This window comes from Hippopotamus amphibius, chromosome 9 (assembly GCF_030028045.1).
Source record: "Hippopotamus amphibius kiboko isolate mHipAmp2 chromosome 9, mHipAmp2.hap2, whole genome shotgun sequence".
In the NCBI taxonomy this organism is placed as follows: Eukaryota; Metazoa; Chordata; class Mammalia; order Artiodactyla; family Hippopotamidae; genus Hippopotamus; species Hippopotamus amphibius.
The window spans coordinates 20,433,928-20,457,959 of record NC_080194.1 but is presented as its reverse complement, the minus strand read 5'-3'; the positions used below and the strand labels follow the sequence as shown (position 1 = coordinate 20,457,959).

At 35.0% G+C, this 24,032-nt stretch overlaps 1 protein-coding gene across 3 annotated transcripts in view; it reads left to right on the top strand.

Moving 5' to 3' along the window:
• LUZP2 (leucine zipper protein 2) overlaps window positions 1-23,752 on the top strand; it is a 494,920-nt gene extending 471,168 nt beyond the window's left edge. For all 3 annotated transcript variants that reach the window (XM_057695976.1, XM_057695974.1, XM_057695975.1), the window contains 3 exons: window positions 4,632-4,724; window positions 22,178-22,264; window positions 23,032-23,752. In XM_057695976.1, the coding sequence (XP_057551959.1) occupies window positions 4,632-4,724; window positions 22,178-22,264; window positions 23,032-23,130 (279 nt within the window). In that variant the 3' untranslated portion in view covers window positions 23,131-23,752. The remainder of the gene's footprint in view (window positions 1-4,631; window positions 4,725-22,177; window positions 22,265-23,031) is intronic.
• The last annotated feature ends 280 nt before the right edge of the window (window positions 23,753-24,032 follow it).

Sequence of the window (24,032 nt, the reverse complement as noted above, 5' to 3'; positions counted from 1 at the left end):
TACATCATATTAACAAATTGAAGGATGAAAACCATATGATCATCTCAATAGATGCAGAAAAAGATTTGACAAAATTCAACATCTATTTATGATAAAAAACTCTCCAAAATGTGGCATAGAAGGAAATTACCTCAACATAATAAAAGCCATATATGACAAACAATCAGCCAACATCATTCTAAATGGTGAAAAACTGAAAGCATTCCCCCTAAGAACAAGACAAGGGTGTCCACTCTCACCACTATTATTCAACATAGTTTTGGAAGTTTTAGCCACAGCAGTCAGAGAAGAAAATGAAATAAAAGGAATCCTAATTGGACAAGAAGTACAATTGTCCCTCTTTGCAGATAACATGATATTATACAAAGAAAACACTAAAGATTCTACCAGAAAACTGCTAGCACTAATTGATGACTTTAGTAAAGTAGCAGGATACAAAATTAATGCACAGAAATCTCTTGGATTCCTATACACTAACAACAAAAGAGCAGAAAGAGAAATTAAGGAAACACTCCCATTTATCACTGCAACAAAAAGAATAAAACACCTAGGAATAAACCTGCCCAAGGATGCAAAAGACCTGTATGCAGAAAACTATAAGACACTGATGAAAGAAATCAAAGACAATATAAACAGATGGAGGGACATACCACATTCTTGGACTGGACGAATCAACATTGTGAAAATGACAATTTACAGATTCACTGCAATCCCTATCAAATTACCAATGGCATTTTACACAGAACTAGAACAAGAAATTTTACTATTCGTATGGAAACGCAAAAGACCCTGATTAGCCAAAACAATGTTAAGAAGGAAAGACAGAGTTTGTGGAATCAGGCCTCCTGACTTCAAACTATACTACAAGGCTACAGTGATCAAGACAGTATGGAATTGGCACAAAAACAGAAATACAGATCAATGGAACAGAATAGAGAGCCCAGAGATAAAGCCACACACATATGGGCACCCTATCTTTGATAAGAGACAAGAATATACAATGGAGAAAAGACAGCCTCTTCAATAAGTGCTGCTGGGAAAATTGGACAGCTACATGTGAAAGAATGAAATAAGAACACTTCCTAACACCATACACAAAAATAAACCCAAAATAGATTAAAGACCTAAATGTAAGGCCAGACAGTATAAAACTTTTAGAGGAAAATATAGGCAGAACACTCTATGACATAAATCAAAGCAAGATCCTTTTTGACCCACCTCCTATAATAATGGAGATAAAATCAAAAATAAACAAATGGGATCTAATGAAACTTAAAAGCTTTTGCACAGCAAAAGAAACCATAAACAGGACAAGAAGACAGCCCTCAGAATGGGAGAAAATATTTGGCAACAAAGCAATGGACAAAGGATTAATCACCAAAATATACAAGTAGGTCATGCAGCTTAATACCAAAAAAACAAATAATGCAATCCACAAATGGGCAGAAGACCTAAATAGACATTCCTCCAAAGAAGACATGCAGATGGCTAACAAACACATGAAAAGATGCTCCACATCACTAATCATTAGAGAAATGCAAGTCAAAGCCACAATGAGGTCTCACCTCACACTGGTTGGAATGGCCATCATCAGAAAATCTAGAAACAATAAATGCTGGGGAGGGTGTGGAGAAAAGGGGACCCTCCAGCACTGTTGGTGGGAATGTAAATTGGTACAGCCTCTATGAAAAACAGTATGGAGGTTCCTTAAAAAACTAAAAATGGAATTACCATATGACCCAGCAATCCACCTACTGGGCATATACCCTGAGAAAAGCATAATCCAAAAAGAAACATGTACCACAATATTCATTGCAGCACTACTTACAATAGCCAGGACATGGAAGCAACCTAAATGCCCATCAACAGATGAATGGATAAAGAAGATGTGGCACATATATACAATGGAATATTACTCAGCCATAAAAAGGAATGAAATCAAATTGTTTGTAGTGAGGTGGATGGACCTAGAGACTGTCATCCAGAGCAAAGTAAGCCAGAAAGAGAAAACAAATACCGTATGCTAACTCACATATATGGAATCTAAAAAAATGGTACTGATGAAGCTAGTGACAGGGCAAGAATAAAGATGAAGATGTAGAGAACGGCCTTGAGGACATGGGGTGGGGGTCGGACAAGGGAAATTGATATGAAGTGAGAGAATAGCATTGACATATATACACCACCAAATGTAAAATAGATAGCTAGTGGGAAGCTGCTGCATAACATAGGGAGACCAACTCAATGATGGGTGATGACTCACAGGGCTGGGATGGGGAGGGTGGAAGGGAGTTGCAAGAGGGAGGGGATATGGGGATATATATACAAACACAGCTGATTCACTTTGTTGTACTGCAAAAACTGGCACAACAGTGTAAAGCAATTATATTCCAATAAAGAGCTTAAAAAACATTATCGCTCCCCAAAGTCAGTTCCCATTCCTTGTTAATTCATAAGACTCAATAAGGCTTCTTTCTAAAAGGAGCCATTTCACTGATAGTGAATGTGTACATTAAGGACTGCATGAGAAAAGCAAATATCGTATAATAACTCATATATGTGGAAATCTAGAAAAATGGTATAGGTGATCTTACTTGCAAAGCAGAAATAGAGACACAGACATAGAGAACAAATGTATGGATACCAAGGGGAAAGGGGTGGGGTTGGAGGAATTAGGAGACTGGGATTTACACATATACATTATTGATACTATGTATAAAAAATACAACTGATGGGAACATACCTTATAGCACAGGCAACTCTACCTAATGCACTTGCTAATTTAAATAGGAGGGAATTCCCAAAGTGAGGGGATATCTGTATGTGTATGGCTGATTCATTTTGTTGCGCAGTGGAGGCTAACACAACATTGCAAAGCAACCATACGCCAATAAAAATTAATAAAAAAAAAAGGATTGCATGTACTATGCTTACTGTAACCAGTTCTGCAGTTAAATACTTGTTTTTGTATTTAAAGTAATTTAACTTTTTATGCTTTGTTGTTCACACTGGTGAAGTGATGTATAATTTCCCCCAGTTGTTAAAAGTAATTAATATATGTATTTTTTTCCTGAAGCAGAGTTGAGATAACTTTAGTAAATGGATGTAAAAGTTGGCAAACCAAGCACCCAGTTGTTTAATGTATGAGCATAAGGGTCGCCTTTGGCAAACTTACAAAGGAGGAAAGTTGCACTGTCATTCTTTCCCCCTCTGCTCTTTGTGAACTTAATAGTAAATGAAGCTCCTTTTATCTCCTGTCCAAAATAGTAAAGACCCACAAAGATAGATAGATAGATAGATGGATGGATAGATGGATGGATGGATGGATGGATAGATGGATGGATGGATGGATGGATAGATAGATAGATAGATAGATAGATAGATAGATAGATAGATAGATAGGTAGATAGATAGGTAGATAGATGGGTGATAGATAGATGATAGATAGATATAGATAGATAGATAAAACCTTTTATTCTGCACATATTTCTTAACGAAGTCTCACTAACAAAATCTGAGAGCATTTTCATAAATGCACAATATTTGCATAAGAAAATATTATTAAACAAACATTAACATTTATCAACATGCACATATTTATATTTTAAAGAAGATATTGAATACTTACTCTAAAATGTAATCGCTATCGTTGGCGAACCTGATGTTATTTTTACAATTTACCTAGCTAGGTTAGGTTTCCTTCCTGTTGATTTCAATGGCAAACACTATCTTAGCCCTTATGTTGTACTGTCAGTTTTATTTTATTGATTCCCGGTACCATTCATGTCTCTGTGATTACAAGCAATCAACACTGACCCTTACCAAATTAAATGAAGAAGTTTTATTGGTAGAACATCAGGAGCTCATGCTAGCCAGGAGAAGACAGAAGTAACAAAGCTGATAATGGGCAGAGACAGAGGCTGCTTCAGAAGCCTGGGAATGTGAAATATAACAGGTGTCTCATTGTAGAAACAACTTGGACAAGTCACTCTACTAGAATTAATGTACCTATTTATAGTCTCTTTTTAATCTAATCAGTATTTAATTTCGAGTGACGGTTTCAATGACCTAACTTGGATCGTGTGCATTGGTATTTCTGTGTAGAAAGTAACACAAAGAAATTTAGGATGATATTTAGGGTTTCTGGAGGTATAAAACAGTGCTTGATTAGTTAGTGAAGCACTGGAATGAACATAATTCTCTTTTTTTAAATTACAGTGAGATGTTAGAAAACATATAATTTCCTATTAAGAAAATATGTGTACTTATTATTTCCCAGATATACTGGGAGTTAAAATAAAGAGAAAAGATAGGATTCCTTTTTTTTTTGAGGAACCAGAATCCTTAATATAAAAGCTTATTATGCAAGAAATAAATATTTCCAGTGGGAAAATAATCCCATTGGAAAGCACTAATACAAAATTGAATAGAAATTACTTTAATTTCATAGTTAATATTTAAGGTACAGTTTTAAGGTCTTTGATACGTACAGATTTTCATTTTATTCTTTTTCTTTCTTCGAGTGTGACATTGCCATTGTAACATGTTTCACAGTAGTCCTAGGATTTCTTTGTTGAATCAATTTCTCTCCTTTTTTAATGTTCTCTTTCTTTCTCTCTCTTTCTCTCAAGCCTCAACAAACCAATTCTGAAGGCAGTGAGAGCTTTCAAGTGGAGACTACAAAGGAAGACTATCCGAGTACCCCTGAGTGCGATACTCAAATTGTAAGATTAATTTAAAATATTTTTAACAACATTCAACATGAGAACAAGGACATAACTAGTTTATGCCACCATGAAACTTTCTATTCCTATGAAATATTTACTATCTAAACATTGTACTTTTAAATTTAAAACTCATATGTTGTTTGGATATGAATCACATAGGTGTTCCACTGGGAAATGTAATCAGACAATGAGGGCAGACAATGAGGGGTACTATGAACCTGAATTGCCAGAGATGTAAGGGGATCATTCCAATAATCACATGACAGAAAAACTACTGAAATATTAAAAACAAACACACACAAACAGAACCCCAAAGAATGCGATTCAATAGTATTCCCCCTGTAAAGCAAAGAAACCCTACACAACAGAGGCATTACCTTAAAGGAAGGGAGATTCTTACCCTTCAAGTGATAATAGGAAATTTGGAACTTGTACTCTGTGCTTTTACTTGCAATAAGTGTAATAGAATTTTAATTCTGGAATTTTGGCACAATTACAGATCTATCTATCATGTCTGGATTTGAGAAACAGCAAATGACAACAATTGCATTTAACAGATTCAAAACTAGGCTTCAATCTAGTTTGCAAAATGGAAAGTGGCTGCTGAAACTATTCATGATGGAAAAGAAATCAAGTGATAGCAAAGGAAATAAGGCAGAATAGAAACATAAGTTAACCACGTCAACCTCTTTTTCCTCTATTGACTGCTGAAGTAAATTTAGAAATATAAATTTCTTAACAATTTGGCCTTCACATCTTGGTATATTAAAACATGTGCCAAAACCATACAATTTAGAATATGATAAGGTTAATGAGAAGTAGAAATAAAATACTCTGCAATTTACTTTCAGGGGAGGAAGAAGTCAAGAAGGTTTGGAGCAGGAAGGAACATTTTTGTTGTAGTCTGAAGAACAGATAGGTCTCTGACAGTGTGAGTGAATGTGCTGAGACAAGAAAACAGAATAACATGAGTAGAGAGTAGAGTACAGAAAGTGGTGGGATGTGTGCCTAAGAAGATGATTTCGGAGTTAACTGGGAGAGGCACTGGATTCCCAAGCTAAGGAGTTTGGTTTGAATTAGGGATATAGTTAAGATTTTCAAATGTTTGTGTCCAGTTAAGTGATAAGATCATTGGGTTAATTTTAAGAATAATGCTTGTTTTTTGATAGTTTCCTAAAACTACCAAAAAATCATTTTGCAGTGTATATGTATATCAAATCATTATGTTGTACACCTAAAATTAATACAATGTTACATGTCAATTATATCTCAATTTAAAAAAATAAGAAACAAATGAGACTCTTGGAAGCTCCTGGCCTGCACCTTTATGGGTAATGCTCAGGCTTGATCCTTAAAGGTCCTAATTTTAGCCCTTGGATTAGGAGGAATTAAGTTGCTTTTTTCCTGCCCTTGTACTGGTGTATCAGTGCCTTGAGCAAATCATTCATGCAATGAGGTGCCCAAAACATCTGAAAGGACGAAGAATCAGGACTTCATCAAACTTAACAAACAAACTATTCCCATTGAAGGCAAACCTGAAAAGTTCTATGTGTTTTGCTGAGATTCCGCAAAGCAATATTTTGGTCGACTTTTCTTGTCAAGAGAGAGGCATAAATTCATTTTTTTGTTGTTTGCTTGTTCCACTCTCTTTCTACTTTTGTTGTCCTTCCTTGTCACTAGTAGCTCCTCTCCCTTCAGTAAGTTCCATAAGCAGCTACTACCTTGGTGGGGGTCCCGATCTGGGTCCCTTCGAAAAGCTGCCTCCACCTGTACTACCAGCATGAATGCTCTCTTTCTAACCTGATCTCAGTTTCCTAGCCTTTGAGGTCTCTACTTCCAAGAAGCTACACTTTCTAGTGCAGAGAGGGCTCAATATTTATAGGCTGTAGATTCAGTAACATTTAAAGCCCAGGAGAATAATATAAATGAGTGAAATAAGCCAGGCATAAGTAGTAGGAATTAGTGGGACTGGTGTGAACATCAGTTTTCCAATTCTAGATCAGTAGCTTTTAGCCCTGTCCTTGCTATAGTATCACATGGAGGGTTTTTATAAAATACTGATGACCAAGACCAACATCAGAAAAATTGACTCAACATCTTGGTATGTGGAGTCTAGACATTAGTTGTATTTATTTCTTTAATTTCTCCAGGTGATTCTAATGTGTAGTCCAGTTTTACTAAAAGCATATTTCACATGTACATGATTATTAAAATCATTTGAGGAGCTTTTAAAAATTAAGATTTTGAGAAATTCTTCAGTAAATTCTAAATAAAGAGGACTAAGGATAATCTGTATTTTTTTTTTATCATGGACCTGACAACACTCTTCCCAGCCTAGGTGATTCTGAGACAGATGATCTGTGAGCCTTAATTTGAAAAAGATTGGTTTAGATAAGACAAAATTCCTTGAGTATGTTGTTCAGTAATAGAGTTTCTCTTTCTGTTATATTTGCATTTTAAAGACAGCAATGCCTAAATAATGGTAGCAATGAAAGACTATGATGTGACTTTTGATAGTAGGTAGAGGGGACCCATTCCGGAACCCTGCTTATTTGCAACTATATATAAGACCAGTACTGATGTAGGACAGTGAAATTGATCAGAGAGCTGATGTGTGATTTCATCCATAGCTAAGCTTTCCATGAGAGAGCTAGTGGGCCATCATCTCCCCCAGCTATAGTACTCAGAGTATAATTAATCTTAAGCATGGAGAGTTGTATAGTTCCTTCCCAGCATTCCCTAATAATAGAATAATTCTGATGACTTCCTCCACCTTACAGGAAAAAGTGGGAGGACCTTTGGATCTATGAGAACTACTGTTACTCAGCTTGTCTAAATTCACCCAAAATATTCTGATTTGTGTTAAATATCATGAAATGCATTGCTTCCATTTCAATACAACAATGTGAAAATAGCTTCACCTTGACTCTAACAAGCTGGAGACTCAAGCCCCTATTTGGGTTGCTTTAATTGAATGTCCAAATAAGGTATCAAAACATAACTCCATAAAGAAATAAACAAAATAAATTTACCTCCTCTTCTGGGAAAGGGATTGGTGCATTTTCTGTTGTAGGAAAGATAGTTTTATCATGTCAGGCAGAAGTATAGCCTTCTTATTGTCTTTATTTGGAGATTGAGTATAGTTAAAGAGATGCATATATGTGCCAAGTTGACAAGAGGTGGACTTGTGATGATTAATTTTATGTGTCAAAATGACTGAGCTAAGAGATGCCCAGAGAGTTGGTAAAACATTTCTGGGTATGGCTGACAGGGTGTTTCCAGAGGAGATTAGCATTTGAATCTGTAGACTAACAAAAGATCTTCCCCCATAAATATGGCAGGCATCATCTAATCCCTTGAAAACCCAAAAAGATGAAGGAAGTGCAAAGTCTCTCTCTCTTTGAGCTGGAACATATACCTCCTTCTGCCCTCAGACATCAGAGCTCCTGCTTCTGGGGTCTTCCAGTTCTGGGACTTAACACCAGCAGGCCACCCATCCCAGTTCTCAGGCCTTTGGCCTCAGGTTGCGAGTTATGCCATCAGCTTCCCTGATTCTCAGCCCTTTGGACTTGGACTGAATTATGCCATCAGGTTTCCTAGTTCTCCAGCTTACAGAGGGCATATTGTGCTATGTCTCATCTTCCATAATTGCATGAGTGAATTCCCATAAAAAAAAATCTCCTCTTATATATCTATGTATATATTCTATTAGTTCTGTTTCCCTGGAGAACCTAATACAATCTTTTTTCATATTTATATTTTGTATATTTTGTGTTTATTTTGAAATACTGACGTGCGCTTTTTTATAAAAGACTTTCTTTAATCAGAGATTAATCAGTGTTACTTTGTTTTCTACAGAGAGAAAGTAGATGGTAGTTGTTGAGATATATTTTTACTTTAGTGCCTTTACTTGACAAAATTAGTAGTTGGCAAATGGGAATAACATTTCTCTTTTTTTATTTTTATTTTTTTAAATTTTTTATTTATTTTTTTAAAATGACATCTGAAACAGGAAACTTTCAATATGAATCATTTTATCAGTTTGAGGGAAGGTCTAGCAGGTCCAAGTGAGGTCAGTTGTACACATTTTCTTTTTAATCTATTTATTTATTTATTGGCTGTGTTGGGTCTTTGTTGCTGCACACAGGCTTTCTTCTAGTTGTGGAGAGCGGGGGCTACTCTTCATTGTGGTGCACAGGCTTCTCATTGTGGTGGCTTCTCTTGTTGCAGAGCATGGGCTCTAAGCACGTGGGCTTCAGTAGTTGTGGCACATGGACTCAATAGTTGTGGCATATGGGCTTAGTTGCTCCGCAGCATGTGGGATCTTCCTGGAGCAGGAATCGAACCTGTGTCCCCTGCATTGGCAGGCAGATTCTTAACCACTGTACCACCTAAGAAGTCCCAACGGTTGTTTTTTTTTTTAAATGTGTTTTTCTGTTCTATGAAATTCAAAAATCCAGAAACTACCAAATGAGAAAATTTTTTAAATAATAAAAGTAAGATAAAACAGGGACCTGAATGAAGCCAATGACAAATAATTGAGAGCATGAAATAAACAGAATATCAAAAAGAGAAATCCACAGAACTTTGTGTTCAAGCAAAAATGCAACAATAAGGATGATGTCTAATATAAGCCCCAATTTTCAAGCTGGTTGACTGGAACAATTATATTGTTATTCTCAAATAAACTACTACGGGAGAAATTTCAAGTTAATTTTTGTTTACTTCTGAACAGAAGAGGTTCATGCTCTCTTAATAACTAGAATGGACAAAATGCACATTGGAGCTAATTATTTGTGAAAAATATGACAGTTTTAAAAAACATACCATTCACATGCTGTAAAAATCACATATTTTAAGTATATATTTCTATTTTTCATTTAATTTACTGAGTTGTGTAACCGTTACCACAGTCCAGTTTTAGAACATTTCTGTCTTCCTAATAAGATCCCACATGCCTTTTTTTACAGTTAATTTCTATAGAGACAGTCACTAACCTAGTTTCTATAAGTATAGATTTGCCTTTTCTGTAAATTTTATGTAAATTGATCACAGTGTGTGGTATGTTGCATCTCACTTCTTCCATAAAGCATAATGACTTTGAGGTTCATCTGTATTATAGTATTTATCAATAGTTTGTTCCTTTTTATTTTGATTAGAATCCATTATATGGTTTTACCACATTTTGTTTAACCATTTACCAGCTGATAACTTTTGGATTTTTTCCTCTTTTTGGCTTTTTTCTACTTTTTGGCCATTATGAACAATGATACGATGAACATTTATATAAAAATCTTTGTGTGGACATATGTTTTATTTTTCTTGAGTGGATACCCAGAAGTAGAATGGGATATGGTAAATTCTTCCTTAACTGGTTAAGAAACAGACAAACTTTTCCAAATTGGCTGCACCATTTTACATCCTAATTGGGAATGAATGAGTTTTCTCTACATCTTTGTCACCATTTGCTATTGTCTGAGTTTTTGCTTAAAAAGCAAATTCTAGTGAGTGTGAAGTCAAATTTCATTGCAGGCTTAATTGTTAATTCCCTGATGGTGATAATTTGAGCACATTTGTATATACTTATTAGCAAGTCATATATTTTCTTTGGTCAAATGTCTATTCAAATAGTTTCCCCATGCTCTGTTCAGTTGTTTGTCTTCTCAGTGTTGAGTAGTAAAATTCCTTATATAGTCTGGATATAAATCCTTTACCAAATGTATGATTTGAAAACATTTCTATCCATATGTTTCTTGTCTTTTCATTTTATTAATGATGTCTTTTTAAAACTAATTAACAGTTTTTTTAGTACAGTTTTAGATTTACAGAGTAATTGAGCGATAGTTCAGAGAGTTCCGTATAGCAACCAGCTGTCTTTCTGTAATTTATTTCTAGCATAGTTCCATTACAGTCTGATGGCATACCCTACATTTGCTCAAATGTGTTTTATGGCCCCGAATGCAGTCTATCTTGGTAAATGTTCCGTGTGACCTTGAGAAGAATGTGTATTTTACTTGTTTGATGAATTTTTCCATAAATGTCAATTAGATCCGTTTTATTTGTAGTATTGTTCAAATCAACTACATTCTTAGAGATTTTTCTGCCTGCTTGATATGTCCACTATTGATAGTGTTGAAGCCTTAATCTATAATAGTGGTTTGGTCTACTTTTCCTTGCAATTCTATCATGTTTTGACTCATGTATCTTGACATTCTGTTGTTAGGTGCATTCATGTTAAGAACTGTTATCCATTTTTGTAGAATTGACTCCTTTATTATTATACAAATGTCTCTCTTTATCCCTGAGATTTTTCTTGCTCTGAAGTTAGCTTTGTCTGAAATTAATATGGTTACTCCAACTTTCTTTTGATTAATACTAGCATGGAATATCTTCCTCAGTCCCTTAACTTTTAATCAATCTGTGTCCTTATATTTAAAGTTGGTTTCTTATATACATCTAGTTGTGTGCCTTTCTCTTATACCTCTGACAATCCCTGTCTTTTATTGATATGCTTAGACTCTTCACATTTAAAGTAAATATTGATATAGTTGGATTGATGTCTGTCATGATTTTTAACTGTTTTGGATTCATCACATCTTTCATGGGTTATGAAAGAACCTTATATAGAGAGTATTTCCAGTTCTTCTATTATAACAGTGCTGTCATTCATTTCACTTAATCATAAGGTGTAATTACCAAATACATTGTTGCTATTGTCATTTTAAACAGACTGTTTTCTGTTTCATCAATTAAGAATAAGATAAATAAAAACATTGTTATCGCCACATATTCCTTCTGGAATACTCTTCCTCTCTTTTTGTAGATTAGGGTTTCTGAATTATATCATTTCATTCTGTCTGAAGAACTTTTAACATTTCTTGAAAGGCAGGTCTACTGGTGACAAATTCCCTCAGTTTTTGTTTTTCTGAGGTCTTTATTTTTTCTTTACTTTTGAAGGATAATTTTACTGGATAATATTTCAATTTTTTTCAACACTAAATATTTTGCTTCAATCTTTTCTTGCTTAAATTGTTTACAAGTAGATATCTGAAGTAATTCCTATCCTTGTTTCTCTATAGTTAAGTTTTCCCCTTTTGATTCTTTCAATGTATCTCTGTGGTTTTCTGCAGTTTGATGACATGCCTAGATGTAATTTTGTTTTTCTAATCTTCCAGGATTTGTGACTGGGTTCTGTCATTAACTTTGGGGAACTCTCATCATTATTACTTCAAATATGTCCTCTGTTATTTTCTTATCCTTCTAGTATTTCCATTACCTCTATATTGCAGCTTTTCTAATTGTCTTACAATTTTGAACATTCTGTCCATTGTTTAAACCCTTTTATCTTTGCATGTTTGGTACATTTCTATCAACCTGTCTTCAAGTTCACTGATTTTTTTTTAGTGGCCAATGTCCAGAATACTGATGAGCCCATCAAAGGCATGCTTCCTTTTTGTTACAGTGGGTTTTTTTTTAATGTGTTTTTTGTTGTTGTTTGTTTTATTTTTTTAGCATTTCCATTTGATCCTCAGATTTTTCCATTTTATGCTTATATTACCCATTTGTTCATGTATTTTGTCCACTATCCCCCTTAGAGTGCTTAGCATTTTAGCCATAATTATTTTTAAACTCCCAGTCAGATACTTCCCCCAAATTTGCCATTTTTGAGTCTGGTTTTATTGCTTTTTTACCTCCTTAGATTGTGTATTTTTCTTGTTTTCATAAAACTTCTATTTTTTTCCCAATTTATTAAAATATAATTGACACATTACACTGTGTAATTTTAAGTTTAAGGTACACAATGTAGTGATATTCTATATCTATATATTGTCAAATGATAACCACAATAAGGTTAGTTAGCACATCCATCATCTTATGCAGTTAATTTGTGTGTGGTGGGGGGAGAACATTTAAAATCTCCTCTCTTAGCAATCTACTCTCTTTCAAATATACAATACAGTGTTATTAACTATAGTCACCATGCTGTACATTATATTCCCAGAATTTATCCATCTTATAACTGGATGTTTGTACTCTTTGACCACTTTCATCCCTTTTCTCAGTCCCACCTCCTGCCCCTGACAACTACCCATCTGCTCTATTTCTGTGTGTTTGTTTTGTTTTGTTAGATTTCATATATGTAAGTGAGATAATGTTATTTGTTTATCTTTTTCTGATTTATTTCACTTAGCAGAATCCCCTCAGTGTTTATCCATGTTGTCACAAATGGCAGATTCCCTTCCTTTTTTATGTCTGAATAATATTCTTATACATCTATATTCCTCTATATATAATGCTTTATTTATTCATCTGGAAATTTAGATTGTTTCCATGTCTTGGATATTATAAATAATGCTGTATAACCCTCCCAGACTTCAAACAATACGATAAAGTTACAGTAATCAAAATAGCATGGTATTGGCACAGAAACAGACATTTGGATCAATGGAACAGAACAGAGAGCTCAGAAACTCACACACCTACAGTCAGTTAATCTCCTACAAAGTAGGCAAGGAAATACAAGAGAAAAGACAGTCTCTTCAGCAAGCAGTGTTGGGAAACCTGGGCAGCCACATGTAAATCAATGAAGTTAGAAAACACCCTCACACCATACACAAAAACAAACTCAAAATGGCTTAAAGACTTACGTATAGAGCATGACACCATAAAACTCTTAGAAGAGAACATAGGCAAAACATTCTCTGATGTAAATCGTACCAATATTTTCTTAGGTCAGTCTCCCAAGGCAATAGAAATAAAAGCAAAAATAAACAAACAGGACCTAATCAAACTTGCAAGCTTTTGTACAGCAAAGGAAATCATGAACAAAACAAAAAGACAACCTATTGACAGGAAGAAAACATTTGCAAATGATGCGACCAACAAGGGCTTAATTTCCAAAATGTGCAAATAAGTCATACAACTCAATAAGAAAAACAAACGAACCACCCAACTGAAAAATGGGCAGAAGACCTAAATAGACATTTCTCCAAAGAAGACATACAGATGGCCAACAGGCACATGAAAACATGCTCAACACTGCTAGTTATTAAAGAAATGCAAATCAAAACCACAATGAAGAACCACCTCACACCAGTTAGAATGGCCATCATTTAAAAAAATCTAGTCTTATTTACTCTTACTCTCCAGGGCAAACTCAGATGCAACTGGTGGAAACAGCTATAAGAAGAATATTTCAGTCAAATATAAAAGTGAACTCAATGAAAAGTATCTGAAAATAGAATTAACATAGAATAGAGGACATAGTACATTATATGATTGAATAATGAAAGGCAGCCATTCTGGAATGTAGTCAGGAAATGAAGCATTATAGTAGAGGAAAAGAACTATCATGAGATCATCTCTCTCTATTCCAGGATTCTATGATCATCAATAACCTCACTGAGTGCTGGTGGGAGCACATGCAATCTCTTAGTAAATAAAAAGCAAAAGTGATTCATTTTCATTCCTGTCAATCACAGCCAAGACTAAATAACATAGTAGAGAAAGCCTGGAAATTACCACTTTGCTGTTTCCTAACACGTCACTTTGGCAAATGATTTTGTTATTCAGATCCCTTTTCTATAAAATAGAGATCAATGATTTTCAGGCTTCTGCCTGCGTATGAATCATCAGGTCAGACTGTAAAACTGCTTGTGGTAAGGCTGCACTCCCACAGATTGTTAGTCAGTAGATCTTGGGCACAGCCCAGGAATGTTATCGTTTGAATAAACCCAGCTAGATTTTCTTCTGTCAATATTCCCTGTTAAATATTTTGAGAATCTTTAATGTTGATTTCTTACAGGTTTATCATGATGATTGCATGTCATAGATATTAAATACACAGTGTTCAATTTTATCATGGTTGTCCTTATTAGTTCAGTCTTAAAAAGGTGCTCTGCAATTTTCATACTCAAGGTCTCAATATCTTGTACAGACAAGGTCCTAAACTTGGAATTAGAGACCATGTATATTCTTAGATATCTTTGTGGATTTGTTCCACTTTCTGCCCTATGCAGCCAGACAGGGTCACCTAGGAAAATGGCCTCTGGATTTCTTGACCCTTTTCTTAGTAGACTTAGAAAACCTGAAATGGATCACCAAAAGCTTGACAGCATATGGACTATCAGTTTGGGGGATGTTTAAATTCCGTGGAAAGCAGCTTTGCTTAAATGATAATTTTGGAGTCGCAGGGAGAAAGCAAAGGCTGTGCCAGCTTCATCCCATTTTCCTGCAGTTTGCAAGTGTGCCTCATATTGTTTAATAGAGTATCAAGAATTAAAGACGTTGAGCATTTTATTTTAATTTTCACATGGGGATTAAGACTTACTACTCAATGTAAAAGTGTTTTACAATGTTTCTGACTCCTCTAGGTAGCACACAATTTTTCTTAATGTGCTGAGGAACTGAAAGGCAACAACGGCTGATGTTTAGCATCGGGAACACTCCTCCCTCAGATTCTTGCCATTACACCTGCTTGCAAGTCCCTGACCAGAGGGAGTTTATTCAACAGCAAAGGATTGTCTGGGGAAATGAGAGGAGAAAGTGTGCAGGGAATAAATCTAGAGCTGCGAGTAGAAAATTATGCCAGCGTTCTCATGTTAAAACAATTTTGGCAGAGATTTTAAAAGTCCTAGTTTGCAATTATATCCAATATTCATTGTGTGACATTTGATGCCCTGATGAGTTGTTGGCAGACACTAGGTTAACAGAATTTTCTAGGCAAGTCATGCCCTCCTGTAATTGGGTTGAGAGACCGTATACCATTGTCATTCTGGGCTACATTCCATCAGACCATCTGAAGGGGCTGGCTTCATACAAGGCATTTTTCATTGTGCCACTGTGGTATTTTTTAAGAAGGAATAGGCATGCCTCCAGATTATGTCAGAAGTGTAGATAGTTTCCTAAGGTCTTTAGAAAAACTTTCTGCTTTTTACATTAGATAATAAATTTCCATGTTTACCCTCCTAACACATCTTAATTTAAAGCATGCAAAAATGTGAACTTAGTTATGATTTCTTACCAGAAATCATATAGAAACCATAAGAATAATGGCTAATTTATAATTTGGAAAATATAAATAACCTAGTAAGCATGTTAATAATTATTATAAGGAAACTGGCCAAAACAGTGGTGTGCAAATACAAAGGTTAAATTGGTCAATAACTCTTTGACCCCTCCAACCTTCCCTGAGATATAATGGTTTTCTCCTCTGGGTCCCCATTGTGCTTGGTTTATATGTGTATTTTATCCTGTATTCACAGTCCATCAAGCATGTTGATTATTTGTGTAAGGTTCTCATTCTGCATTAGATAATAAGCAATTTGAGGATGTAGACTATAAAAGTATTGATATTCCCTTCAGCACCAAGCAAAATGCTCATCTTAACACATGCTTATAAATATTTTCCAAAATATCTAAAATTATGAAGTTAGACAGGACTTCATGTTTCAAAATTTTATTTTGTGTGAAGGGTGAAGAATTACAGTTCAGAGAGGGAATGTGATTTGCCTGGAGGAACCTGGATAGGGAACATCAGTGTCAGACTCTGCCTCCCTCCCAGTCCACTATTCTCCATTAACTGCCATCACCTTGATTGAGCATTACATTTTTAATCCTTGAATTTCTTCTTTTCTAGTTTCTGCCTTTCCAATATTAAAACAGTACTAAAGTATCATTCAGTAATAAATATTAAAAAAAAATTTCATACATAAAAGTGACATGAGAGAAAAATTTAGCCAAAATGTGTTTGTTTCTAAAAAACTTGGTACTTAATTGCATTTTCTTCTCCTTTACAATATTTTGAAAATCATACTTGTTTTTAGCCTCCAGCTTGTCCCAGATATTAATTAAATATGAAGAATAAGTTGGATTTTTTAACCGTTAGAGATGTTTTTTGTTGGTAAAATCTCAGGTTGCCCAGTTAGGCATTTACGTGAAGTATTTTGAGCAATTTTAATGTTTTAGGGAAAGGTCATAAAAGATAAAATTAATCATTCTTGTGAAGTAGAACCAAATGTTCAATACCATTAAAAAAGTTATAGTAATCAACAGAATCAGAGATAAAAATCCAAAGGAGACTTTAAATGAATATCTAAGAAATCATTCCATCTGCTTTAATTCTTAACGTATTACTATCATTATTTTTATTTCTCAGAGAGAATGGAGTAAAATTTAAATTAAACAAAATGCAAAAGAGGCAGTTCTTTTGTAGACTTTGCCGTGATTTTTTTTTTATTCTGTCATAGAGCCTGTTGTGGTTTTTGTTAACATGTGTTAAGTAAAGCCCTAGATGTCAGATGGTGCTCCAAGATTCAAGAAGGACCTCAAGCTCAGGGAAAATGAAACAGAGAAGTTTGCTTCTCACAGGTCTTAGAGGAATACAAGGCATACCTTGTTGGGCTACATGGGGGTGTCAGGCTGAAAGCAAGCAGCAGAACCTGGGGCATATGCCTTTGTTAGGTTGGTGAGGGGGTGCTTGGTGTTCCAGGCTAGGCTAGATTGTTCAACTCAAACCAAAAAGAGCAATAGCAGAACTTTGGTAAACTCCATGGGGTTCTTATCTAAGGGCCTCATAAGGGGAAGAAGCTGGGAAACAGGAGAGACTTTATCACCAGGAGCATTGAAGAAGTCCTTACACTTTATTGTGACTCTGCTGGCTGTACCTGGGGAATGCACTGGAGGATGAGACTGGGGGCTAGTGTCAGTTCCAGGCCCTTGAAGGCCAATTAACCACACAAAATGGATGCCGAGGCAGCAGTATTGTGTAGTAATTTTATTAACAGTGCCCTTTTTAAAAGGTCATTCCAAATATACAGCTATATTTCCATAATTTCTAAATGGGATATTTGCACTGAAGCCAAAGAGGTGCATATATTATAATGAAAATCTCCTGAAGCACCTGAATCCTTAAGTTGGTTGGACTGATCTAATGATTCTGCCTTGAGGCGAAAAACAAAAACAGATGAAAAATCAGGAAGGATAAAGGCATTTTCCAAGGTTAAGGTTTCTCAAGAAGGATGAGTGGTTGGCTGATGAGATATTTTTCTTGCCCTGTTAAATCATAAATAGGAAAGGATCAAGAACAGCAACAAATTCTTTGGCAATGTCAAGATTCTCTAATGACCAGAGTCGTTATGTTGACACCAAGATTGTAAAATAAAAGTGACTGAATATCAGTGTTTCTATTCTGATCCAAATATTTGTTAACAAAGTGAGAAATTTTTGACCGAAGGAAAAGAAAGCTGAGGAAGGGAAAGGAAGGATAGGAACTAAATTTATTGGGCACCTAATATGTGCAAAATACCCCTTTAGGAACCATTGTATAGTTTTTATTTAATGTAAATTTTCCAAAAAGCTTGTTGGCTAGGGATCATTTTGTCTACCCTACAGATAAGGAATCAGAACCTCCTTAAGATGAAGTAACTTTCCCAAGCGTATACAGCAAATAAGGGCTAAGGGAGCTCTAATCTGGGATGGGCTCTTTACTCCATTCACCTAGCTAAGTTACTTACATTATATCATTTCACTTGATGTCAAAATTTTGAATGTAAGCATCATTATCCCCATTTTACAAATGAAAGAAAAGTGAGGTCAGATTGGTATTTCTCAATCATCATTCCACCAACAAGCACTGGCCTGTCATGAAGTTTTCAACAGTATAAGAATGTAGAAAATTGACATTTGATAGTCAAATAACAGAATATTACTGGGTTTTCCATGAATGATTCTCCCTCCCTCCCTCCCTTTCTCTGCCTCTCAAGAATATTTTAACATTGGATCCTTTATGTATTTTTAGTATTAAAATGTTATTTCTTTTCTGAAATGCTGAAAAATAGCGGTGTGTTTTGCTTGTTGGTTTAATTGTTCTGTCAGAATTTTTTTGTTATTGGTGTTAAATTGTATTCTTCTGTAAAATACCAAACTCCAGGAACCTTGATGTTCATAGTCAGAGATAATGGGAGATGGAGTTGGGACTCAGATTCATTTGTGCATGACTCCTAAGGCATTAAAATGGGAATCCTGATAATTATTAACGATACCCCAGTATTAGAGTCTGCCCCACCATGGTAAGATTATGTATTTTTTCCTCACAGAGGTAAAAAATTAAAAGGGCTTGTCTCAACTAAATTTGTTGTTACTTTGCCCACTTTTGTGGCCTTAAGATAACATTTTGTCAGATGGCAGTTTGTTGCCCAAAGCACAGAAACAAACCGGTTGTTCTGGTGGTGTTGTTGAAGGTGTGTATGTGAGAAAGAGCGTGTAATCACTTTAATAAAGATACGTTCATGGCTCATCCCATTCCATAATTCACAGACCCAGCTGTGCTCCTCCCTAGGTCTCCTGTATAATTAATAGGTAAGCTGCATACTGAAGTAGCTGAATCTGTGTGGACTGTCCTGATTAATCTTCACATTTTTTTACTTGAGTTTCTAGAAATAGGTGAATACTCATCGGGTTGAATTTTATCTAATTGAGAGAGTGTTTTGAAGACTTGTGCCTTCAGAAGTGTTTATATCTGTTGCCTTTCTGAAAAACACTAGGAGTTTTATGAATTCCATCTCATGAAGTTTCCACAATGCCTGTGAGGCAAACAAAAAATAAAATTTAAAGGTTGTGTTCATTAAAAGATCGAAGTATCAAACACGGTTGGAGCTGTCTCCTAGCCACGTAATATTTTCTTTAATGTTGAAATTTAATAAGTTTTCATTGTTCAGATGATCAAAGGTCTGTCTCAAATAGTCAGCTGTGCTTGCATCAATGAAAAAACATACTCTACCATAAATCTTATGGTATGTTTCTCATGACAATGACCTCAAGTAGTACTCCACACACAAAGAAAGGTTTTGAGGTCAAATAGATTTGGGAAATGGTTATACCATATCTCCTAAGAGATTCATAATGTACTTGTACATTACGAAGAATTGGATTTCATATTTCACTGTGCATTTGAATAGTTGGATTGCTGATTAAACAAGCCCTATATTCATAGGACTGAATTATCACCCAGGAGTATTATTTTTTAACAAGCACCCTATATGATTATGGGAGCAGATCATTCAAGACGAAAGCTGTAAGAAATTCTGTGTTAAAGACTCTGAGAAGACCTACTTTAAATACCACTGTTTAATGTTCAGATAAACTTTTTCCCCAAACTTATGTGACTTATGAACTCCATTATTCCAAAATATATTTTGGGAAACCTTACACTCTTCAGGTTACTTTTTACATTTTGAGCTTGATTTCATACATTTATTTTCTTTTTTTTCCCCCAAGGCCGAAGGCAAGTATAATAAAAATAAAGATCAGTTGTATTATTACAATAAAAACAACATAATTATAATATTCCAGGGAAATTTTAGTTTCTGGGTCTAACCAAACCTGTATAACATAAAAAGAAGAAAAAATTCTTAGGTAGTGTAGAAGATTCCTCTGTGTAGCTGCCTAAAATTCTTTAGACTAAGGCAGTCAAGGTTTTGACTACTGATTTCTACTATTATAGTTACAAACTTACTTTTCCACTATACTATAGGCTTATTTTCTAGAAGGGGTTATGTGCAACCATTTTGGAGCTTTTGTCAAATATAACTAAATCTCATCAATATGAAAAACTCAGGCATTTATGAAAATTCTAAAGGACTGAAATATTTTCATAGCCAATGTTTGTTTCATTCATTTATTATTTATTGATTGATTACATATTGACCACTTGCTATCTAATAGGCATCTGGCTGGGATCTAGGGCTGATACTTGTAACCTCTTTCTTCAAGGAACTTACAGTATACTGAAGAGTCAGACATGCATATACATATAGTGCTATGTATATGCTATGTATAAAACATTGTGTCTAATGTTTCTAATGCATTGTACTTTTAAAGCAGGAAGGTGTGATGAGCCTGTCTAGTGGTGAAAATGATGTGCTAGGGAGGGAACATGTAGCTGGTCTTCAGGATCTCACAGTGAAAGAGAGACTTTTATGAAGGTGGTGGTAGGGAGCATATTACACAGACACAGAAGGGTAAAGTAACAGAGTGAGTGTTCAATTAAGAGCCATGTAGAGCAAGAATAAGGAGCATGTATAAACAACCTTGCTCTTGAATCTAAATTGGAGTGTGTTAAATCTCCTATACCACTTCTTTAGCTATCATCCACTCCTAGAATTTATGGAAAGTTAGAGTTCAAAGCCAGCTTAGGTATCCTCCTTGTTTGACTTCAAAGAAAGAAACTGACTTGAAGTTAGAGTTTTACACAGTGGCCATGAACTGTTAAACTCCTAGTCTCCATTTTATACGTTTTATACAGGCAAAGGATTACAGAAAAATCAGTAAAAAAATAGTACATATTCTTACAATAAACAATTTTTACAGTTACTTTAAAATGTGTTTAAAATAAAAAAGATTTTAAAAAGGAAGAGATGAAGGGAATATGAGAGGCAGTAAGGAAAGAAGGAGGGAGGAGAGGCAGACTTAGGAAGAAAGGAAAAAGGGAAGGATGGAGGGAGGGAAACTCAATATTTTAACCTTGGTTAAAATGAAAATGAAGGCCAACTGGAATATGCTGCCAGTAATTCATTTGCTTTGAGACTATTGAGGCTAATAAGTTAGATGAGATTTCCTGGTTAGTAAAATATATGATCTTATTCTCAGAAATATAACCTTTTTTAAGGTGTTGAAGATTTTTTACTAGACAGAATGATGATGTTGACCTAAAACAAACAGACTGACAGACATTTCTTCAGCAATGATGGGTTTATTTGGGATCAGCAGAGAATTACAGTTTTGGGTCTGCAACCATGGTGAGCAAGGTACAAATCCCCACAAAGCAAAGGAAAAATAATTCTTTTATAGAGGGGAAAAGAAAGTTGGAAGTGCTACAGTAAACAAGAGTTCATGCCTTTTCATGGGCCGAGTTGTTGCCAGGAAAGAAGAGGGGTCTTTCTTCTTCTTGTTGGGCTCTACTATTGTTGTAAGGTGTGAGAACTCCCCCATTTGGCCTCCTGACCCTATTTAATTGTGATTTCAGTTTATTAATTTTTCACAATGGTCATATTGTTTAAATTGTTTCCTGGCTTGCAATATAGATGTTCCTGTATGCCTATACAGACCATGAACATATTTAAATCTTAGAGTCTAGACACATCACTAATATAGAATATGGTAGTTTTGTAACTTTACTTTTTAAACATTTTTTGCAAAGAAAGAACTTTCCATTGGAATTGGGCTTTTTTTGTAGGAGCTGACTGTCATAAGCATCATTGAGATCCCCAAATGGACTGTGAATGCTTGCCCTCTCCCTGGGATCCCACTCATGCCGTAATAATTTTGTCCCTCGCTTGACCTTTCAGTTTGTTCCAAAGTGAAGGAAACTTATCAATGGGAAGATTTCAAGGGAGATTTTCTATACCCTTCCTTCATTTCATTTAACTTCATTGACCTATTTTCAATTGCAGCTTTTGCAGGGGAGCACAACCTGTTCAGTGAATCACAAAGAAAATCCTGCAAGCAATGACACTGCAGAATCAGAACCTGTCCCACAGGTATTTTGTTTGGTTGGTTGGTTGGTTGGTTTTGATTGTCAGAAAGCACTTTTTGAAGCTGTTGGGTTTCATGATTTTCTCTCTTGCTCTAGCTGAAGCAGGGATGCTGTATTACCTAATACAAGATGCATCTTTAACCTATTGCCTCTGGACCTTTCCATGACCTCTGTGCCTGCCACTAAGCTTTTGGTTTGATTAGCTGAGGTCCTAGAAGAACAAGGGCAAGGGCAGTGTCTCACCCCTTCCCAGCAATCAAGAAACAAAACAAAAGTAAACAGAGAACAAAAATTATGTGTATATTCCTTATAGGACAAAAAAGATAAAAAGAAGACTTGAGAAAGCATAGAAGGTAGAAAGAAGTATATATACCCCACAGAAACAAATAACAAAGAAACATAACTCAGGAGCTTAATTCTGAACTTCTAGCTGGACTGTTCTATATTTGACCAAATATATTATATCATAGCAATTATTAGGATTCATTTTACTTAACACATTTTCAATTTGGGGGTTAGATTCATCAGAGTTGAATGGTTTGACCAAAGATTTCTCAAAATAGTTATTGAAACATCTTGGAACTTGTAGAAAATATTTTGTGTGCTTTCATGGAGCAGCAGTGTTAACATATTTACACTTATTTTCTGCCTGGCATTGGTTTTCTGTAAGTTGTTTGTTGAGATACATGAATTATTCTGTTAGAATTTTAATTTTTAATTCAAGATTTTTATTTTGACTCTCCTAATTGTCTTTTCCATATTTTGTGACAGAACGTGCCAGTGTCTCCTTGTACTGAATGTGAAGAGGAAAAATACCCAGAAAAACAACTGACCAGCACTGAAGGGAAGGCAAATAGAGAAAAAAAATGACTGTAAATACCAAGAAACTGTGTTAAAGACATCCATTTGCTATTGTCTTCATACTCTTTTGAGACCACAAGCTTGAAGGAAATACTAAGTTTTTAAAGCATGCAACTTTTTCACAATTTTATGTAACTTTATAAAGTAGTCTACAAATTTTCCAAAAGATTCCAGGCCAATTATGATCCTTAAACAATAACCTAATTAAAATGGATATCCACAGTCACATATCGTCGCTGTCATCCGTAAATTGCCCAGGAGAAATTGGTCTTTTTTGAACTCAAATACAATATAACATTTAATTCTCCTCGTTCATTTGGGTATCCAGTTCTTCCATGATCTAGTTTTTTAAATCAACTGGAGAATGATTAAATGTTGTGGATACTCAGCATTCTTAGAATCCAAGTTGAAATCATATCACAAAGATTTTGGTCCATGCTGGTTAATTAGAGTCACTCTCCTTAAGGTTGGAAACTGTGCCAACCCAAATATATTATTTACCTGAGGGTGTTCATTGCTATTCTCATTATTATTTAGAACCATGTCTAAATAATATCAAGACAGTTCCATCAGGGGTTTAGTCAGTTAACAAAATTTGTTAAATACATTTAGTATAATGTAGACAAAATATCAAGGATGAATTACTAAATTTCTGACACAATTGACTAGATTTTTTGGCATTCTATAGACACATCCCTATGGTTGTCTGCTGGAATTACTCCAGGTTATAAATCAAGCTGTTTGAAATGCTCAGTGTGACTTTTGGTATGAAATTGGGTAATGGAATGTGGGATGGGAAGAGGGATCCAAAATACAAATATGCAAGCAGATAATATACATTTTAAAATGAGGATTTGATGAAAGTAAAATAGCCGTGTAGAACTACTGAAACCCAATTTGTATATTTTGAA